The sequence below is a fragment of the Setaria italica genome, chromosome VIII (assembly GCF_000263155.2).
Source record: "Setaria italica strain Yugu1 chromosome VIII, Setaria_italica_v2.0, whole genome shotgun sequence".
NCBI classification, from domain to species: Eukaryota; Viridiplantae; Streptophyta; class Magnoliopsida; order Poales; family Poaceae; genus Setaria; species Setaria italica.
The window spans coordinates 6,054,904-6,062,169 of NC_028457.1; the positions used below are offsets into that span (position 1 = coordinate 6,054,904).

The 7,266-nt window shown below is 49.1% G+C and overlaps 1 protein-coding gene across 1 annotated transcript; it reads right to left on the reverse strand.

The window, feature by feature from the left end:
* Positions 1-286: 286 nt before the first annotated feature.
* On the reverse strand, positions 287-7,059 carry LOC101766879 (wall-associated receptor kinase 2). The gene is made up of 4 exons (XM_014805618.2): positions 6,063-7,059; positions 2,844-2,993; positions 1,857-2,759; positions 287-1,731 (listed from the first exon to the last, which is right to left on the reverse strand). Exons 1-4 carry the CDS (start codon positions 7,057-7,059, stop codon positions 395-397), a joined length of 3,387 nt encoding a protein of 1,128 aa, XP_014661104.2. The 3' UTR covers positions 287-394.
* Between the last annotated feature and the right edge of the window lie 207 nt (positions 7,060-7,266).

The window sequence follows — 7,266 nt, forward strand, 5'->3', positions numbered from 1 at the left end:
CTCCAACACAATTAAAATTTAAAACAACATCAAGAGGAGGTCAAATCATAAGTTTAAGTGCACCATGATGAAGCGCTCTCTCACTAAGATGATCCGAATGGACATATGGATTGTCTAATTTGAAGTTCAGATGTGAAAGTTATGGTGATCACGAGGTGCTCATATAAGCCTAAACCGATTTTGCATGTCGGAACTCCAAATAAGTGGGGGAGAGGGGTGTTCGGTTTTTACTGGACAAGTCTGAAATATGATTTCTACATCGGTTGTAGATCATTTTTGCCAAGGATTTGATTATTATTCATGGGGCTAGACGTCCCCACGCTACAAATATGAAGATTACATCCAGGAGACGTTAAATAATCCCTTATGCTAATGTACAAGGCATAATGCTGTGCTAACGAGGGTACCTTGCAGACATCACCATTTCCTGCTCCAAACTGTATCTTCTGCTTGATTCATCCTCAAATATTTTCCCGCCATCATTCTTGAATTCAGCTATTACCATATCATCTTTCATATACTTCTTAGAACCCGAAATCCCCTCTAGTGTATGTTCTACCAGTCGCATAGTTGGCCTTTCATCACCTCTAAAATTTACACAAGATGCTGCAAGTGTAGCAACTTCATGGACTTCCTTGCCTGCTTCCTCTATAACTTGTGGGTCTATTATCTGGACAAGATCTCCCACAGCAAGTAGGTTGACAAAATGGCTAACAAGGCCATCACCTTCAGAGGACAAATATGAAAATGGTTTCTTCCTAGTGAGTAGCTCCATGAGAATTACACCAAAGCTATAGACATCACTTTTGTCTGTGACACGGCCGGTGTAACAGCACATAGGGTCCATGTATCCTCTTGTCCCTTGAATTCTTGTTGTTAACCCTGTTTTATCCATTGGAATGTACCTTGAAGTTCCAAAGTCTGATATCTTCGATGTCAATGTATCGTCAAGAAGTATATTAGTGGACTTGATGTCTCTATGTATTATTGGGATAGAGACTGACGAGTGAAGGTAGGCAAGGGAAGTGGCTATTTCAGTTGCGATCCTTAACCTGTTGCGCCATGATAGCGACCTTGGTCCTTCAACATGGAGATGGTGATAAAGGGTTCCATTAGAAATAAACTCATAAACCAACAATGGAACCTCGGTCTCCAAGCAACATCCAAAGAGTTTGACAATATTCTTGTGGTTGATTTGTGACAGGATTGCTACCTCATTTATGAACTCATCTATTTCTTTCTGGACCGTAATCTTTGATTTCTTGATGGCTACGACATGCAGGTCTGATAAGATTCCTTTGTACACAGTACCATGCCCTCCACCACCAAGCTCACGAGCTTTGTCAAAGTTGTTTGTCGCCTTTGCAAGCTCATCTATTGGTATGATCATCCTTTCTGCGATGTCTGCCTTTTGCGACATCAACTGCTGCAACAATTGTCCACGGTTTTGCTTGAAACACTTTTGTTTTAATACTTTCATCCTGTGCTGTTCAATCTTGCGGGGTACTAGCATTGTTCCCAGCACCAAAAGCAGGAGCACCGGGCCACTGGCAGCTGACAAACCAATTTTATTTTTCTTGATGAACTTGGACAAAATAACGGATGAACTGACGCAGCCGTGGGGCTTGTTGGCGTTGCCAAATGTTCCTAGCTTGCACCTGCACTTGAATTTCCCTGGCAAGTTCTTGCAGTGGCCGAAGCACCTGTTTGGTATTTTGCACTCGTCGACATCTGTGGCCATTAGGCGACATGAAAATCAATAAACAACAATATAATTGACCGCTGCATATGTATCGGAGTGAATATATATGTATATGTATATGAGTATACTCGAGTAAATTAGAATCAGTAGTGACCTTTGCATCCGTCGGTAATGTAAGGGTTGCCCTGGTAGCCCTTGTGGCAGTAACACGTATAGCCTCCATTCTCTTGCCGGCAGCTGCTGTGCTCGCTCCTGCAAAGGCGGCTGGCCACGTCCCCGGGGCACTGCCCCGATGAGTTGCCGGCAGGCGCTGGGAAACCTTGCTTAACCGCCCACTGTAAAACAAGGGGAGATGAGAAGTAACGGGGTATCCAAGTGTTCAGAGTAACCGTCCTGTTTAAGATCGTGTCCCACCACTGGGCGGTCAACCCCTCCTCTGAGACGACCGCCAATGGCATGTCGTTGTGTAGGCCTGTATTCACGAGCCCTCTGAACTCCATTTTCTTGGGCGTGCTGCCCGCCAAGATTGACGCATGGCAGCAGCCGTCGCCGCCGGAGCAGTTCCGATATTCTTCGAACGGGCCAGAGCTGAAGCTGGAGACGCAGCCGGTGATGTTGCTGTTGGCGCCGCTGCCATTTCTGTACGTGTTCCCGTACAGGGTGGCCTGCACGCCATTCCCAAAGACGACGTACTCGTTCCTGGCAGACAGCATATAGGACTCGCCGATCTCCGGGAGCTGAAAGCTAACAGCACGCGTGACTCGTCCGTCAATGAGGGAGGAGCTCGAGGTGACGTCGAAGGCGTCGATGCGGGTGTGATGGATGACGCGCACCGTGGAGTCAGACAAGGAGATGCCAGCAACCTGGAGGGTGCCGTTGCCATCGAGGAGCAGCCGTGGAGGGCTGTGGCTGGTGTCGCAGGTGAGGTTGAATCCCGGCTTGTAGCAGTGGGAGGGCCCGAAGCCGAAGGGGTACGGCACGCGAACGTCGCCACAGGTGGCGTTGCAGTTGTTGGGCAGCGCTATGGGCGCTGGAGCCACCGTAGGCAATGGTGTATCTGCTGAAAATGTATACATCAAATTACTGCTCCTATGGCAGCAACAAGTGCCATAACCCACAAGCCAGGTGTGTATGTACTGACCTGTAGTGGAGTTGATCTTGAAACAGCCACCTTTGACGCCGGGGTTGCCATGAGTTCCATGCGGGCATCGGCAGTACATTTTGCCAATCGTGTTGATACATTCACCGAAGCACCCATTCTTTTCACTTGACAACTTGCACTCGTTTATATCTGCAGCCATGAAACGCACAAATGCTTGAATAGAACGACCCTTTATTATCCTTGAATGGTTCCAACCCTCAACCTCATATAGTTTCTATGTCATTTAACAGGGTAACATGTCACAATATTATAAAGTGACAATATACAGAGAGGAGAAAGATACTCCCTCCGTTCTTAAATATATGATGCCGTTGACTTTTTACTCCAATTTTAACCATCAATATCTATTGAACGAGTTAGTTAACTAAAGTAAAATGTGTATCATTATGTCTATTGTCAAATGTACTTTATATTTAACTTGTAAGTTTATTTATTTGCAAAAATATTTGTAGAAAATATGAAATAGCCAAACAAATGAAAAACTCAATGGCATTAAGAAACGGAGGGAGTAGAAGGACACCATTTCTTTATTGATAATTGGGTCAAGGTCAACAGACCTTTGTTTCCTACTTTCTTTTGCGGGAACCCACATCAGGCAGCCCGAAGACCTTATTCGCCGCCACGCCCTGGACCTTAGTCGCGCCACCAGGACCTCGCCCCGACCTCCCTGCACCGCCCGCGTGTGGTCCCCTCCGCGCCGCCGTCCATACATGCACACCTGGCACCGCCCCTATATGCATGCTCCAGAGACTCGATGAGGCGATATCGAGCTTTTGGAGGCGTGGAGGCCCTCAACCACAGTGTGAGCCGCCGTCCGAGTGCGCTCCAGAACTGCCCACCGTGCAAGCTCCAAAGCCTCAATGTCGAGCTTGGAGGTCCGAAGGTCTGGGCGCAGAGCCCCTGGTCCGCAAACTCGGCACCACAGAGCTTGCCGGTGAGGAAGCAGCTACTACGACGGTGAGCACAGAGAATCCAAACCGCACCGCACCGTGGGACGCCCCACCGACCGCAGCCTCCCCTCTTGCCGTCCCTCCAAAGCTATCCTCCTACGCCTCAGCCGCCAGGCGCCAGCAGCACTGCCTCCTTGGTTCTGAGCGCCTCGACCTCGCCACCGCCATGCCTTCGTCGCAGCAAGCTCCCCACCGCTGCCGATCATGCGTGCTCCGACCACTGTGCCCTTTCTGCTAGAACTTCCCTTTAGTAGTTTCAGAAGGCGGAGTGAATCCGGAAATATTTGCTTCAGTTCGCATTGTTCTCTACAACTCGTCGATTAGTATTAAGCAATTGGAAGTTCGGAGTCTAGGGCTAGCGGAGGCGTTGCCCTTCTTGTTGCGACATATCCGGTTTCTTCTAAGGTTTCATGAATTGCCAGCTTCAAGACAACGTTATAGAACAATCTACACAATATATAAATAGTACTCCCTCCGTTCCAAATTATAGGTCGTTTTGGCTTTTCTAGATACATAGATATTATTATACATCTAGACATAGGGTATATCTAAGTGCATAACAAAGTTTATGAATCTAATAAAGTCAAAACGACCTATAATTTAGGACGGAGGGAGTATAAGCTAGCCATTGGGTCCACCGCACGCTCTCCCCGTTGCTGTCATTCGTTGCTACTGCCCCGCCAGCCGGCTTGCCGTGTCCTATGCGGATCCCCTTGGCCGTCGGCTCACCATTGCCATGACCGTGCAGAGCGCTCCAGCGCAAGAGAGGATACGGGAGAGCGCGAGAGAGAAAATGAGCTAGTGGACAGAGAATAGAGAGAGGATGTTGACAATTTATTATGGATCAATCTAAATAAACTAGGCGTTGGAAGATACATTTTCTAATTAAAATGTTTTACTGATGTGGCTGTATAGACAGTGCTCATGGTCACCATAGGTTTGGAACCGCCTTAAGACGTCCTAGCCTCCTAGGTAAACTCTAGCCTATCTTACTATGAATAGATTGAAAGCCTTGCCGTTGCTGCTTGATATCTAGGTACCGAAAATGGTACCTCATGTAGAAAAATATGGTAAAAAGCCTCCAATAAGATAATGTAAGGAAAACTAGTAGTGTGCTAACCGAGCTTGGAGCTTGTGTTTATATCTTGGCTTGTTTTCAAAAATAGAATTGATTAATTGTTTTCACGTACCACTACTAGAAAAAGCACCTTCCATCCACCACATATGTATCTATGAGTTAGAACTGGTGAGATCTTCTATGTAGGTGAGATGCAAGGTGAGTAGTCATGGGTTCGAATCGTATCACCTGGGTGCAAATAATTGTGTGACTTCTGACTAGCAATGTGTGTAGCCCTCCTAGATTTTAAATATTCTTTTTATAATTTTTTAGACAAACTACGTGCCATTTAGTACGGATGAAGATACCAAGCGGTGTTAAAAGTAGTAGAGCCATGCAACTAGTATGGGAGAACAAGGCCTTCGGTTTCACGGTTCCGGTTGCATATTCAGTATTGATGGGGATTCTCAACTGGTATTAAAGGCACTTTCCTAGTAGTGTATATAGGGATGTTAAGGCTAATCCTAATGGAGAGTTTCATTTTGATGTTTCCAAGATAGCCACGTAAGCAACATGAAAATAAAATTGTGTTTGAAACTACCCCTACAATGCAAAATTTCATGGTGTAGTTTCATATGCACTACATGCAAGACATAAACTGTGTTGGTAACTGTGTATACATGGTTTCATCTAGATGAAACCCCTCTTACCTCTCTCCTCATTAAGTCATTGCCACATCATCAAAAATGCTGACATGGCACCCTAATTAATGTGCATGAAACCTCTATAAAACCTGCACTGGGATTAGTCTAATAGACCCTGGTCCTTATATCCTCCTCGCAATCTAATTAGGTCCTCAATCATTTGTAGGCCAAAAATAATATATAGAATTTTAGCCCAGCCCGATCCTTAAAATTGTCGGGATAAAATTTTACACCCTTTACCACCCCTAAGAGTGTACAACACTTTATTCATTGCTACAGGCATATGGAGAACCAGTATATGTATATATTTTGGCGTATATTTTTTCTACATTAAACATATACTACTCGCATTAAATAAGTGGTAGCCAAAGTCTAGCAAGAACGACGTAGTTCTAGTCCAGCTATGTATAGTTTGATAAAGTTCATGCACAAGTACAACACAACCAAACTATAGTTGATTACGATGGGGTCGGAGTAGTAAACTAACCTTGGCAGCCGCCGGCGCCGGCGAGGTAAGGGTTGCCGTCGTAACCATCCTCGCACTGGCAGGTATAGCCTGGACCCGGCATGGCGTTCCAGCAACTGCTGTGTCTGCTCTTGCACAGTATGCGGCGCACCTCGTCGGCGCACTCGCCCCCGTCGTCGAGTTCCGGGCCCGGCGGCAGGCCGCGCGTGACGCTCCACTTCAGGACGAAGGGAACCTCGCTGACCTCGTCGGTGCGCAGCGACTTGTTCCTCAGCTGCCCGACCCACCCCTCCTCCGCGACGAACACGTTCACGGGCAGCTGCTTCTCCTCCACGGTGTCGCTCCTGCTGTTCAGTCGCATGGCCTGCACTTGTCTGGGCGGCGCGGGCATGGTGACCGGCGACCGGCAGCAGCCCGCGGTGCCGGCGGAGCAGTCGCCGATCGGGCCGTACTTCGCGTCCGCCGTGTTGATGATGAACTCGCCGCCGCTGATCACCTTGGCGCACAGGCTGGCGCAGCCGCCGATCCTCCCCGGGGTGTTCGTCGTCTCTACCCCGATGCCGTCGGCGAGGAGCGTCGCCACGACGTTGCACCCGAAGACGACGAGCTCGTTCCCCCAGGACAGCAGGTACCCGTGCTCTGTGAAGCCGCGGCCGAACGGGGCGCTCCAGAAGCCGGCGCCGGTGGCGTTTATGACAGAGCCGAAGCGCACGACGCGCACGGTCGAGTCGTGGAGGCCGAAGAGGGAGATGTCCGTGACCCGGAGGGTGCCGTCGCCGAGGAGCAGCCGCGGGGGTTGGCTGCTGGTGTCGCAGGTGAGGTTGAGCCCCGGCCAGTAGCAGCGCGAGGGCCCGAAGCCGAAGGGGTACGGCACCCTCACGTTGCCGCAAGTGGTTTTGCAGCCGGGCTGCCCTATTGGTGCCCGTGGCGGCGGGGCGGCTGCCGAGAGCTGCAGCGCCATCGCCATCAGCGCCGCCACCGCCGCTGGGAATAACACGGCTGCAGAGGTTGGTGCCATGGACAACGAGGCAACGCGTACGTCTATTACTGGTGCGGCCATTGTGCTACAGTGGGTAGTGTACTGTAGACGCGAGCACATAGAGGACGTAAACGTGTCCCTACGACAGATCTCACCAACCACGCGCATGCGACCACGCAGCTGCCTGCTACGCGGTTGCGCTTAATAACTTGGTTTAATCTGCTGGTCACGAGAAGCACATTTTGA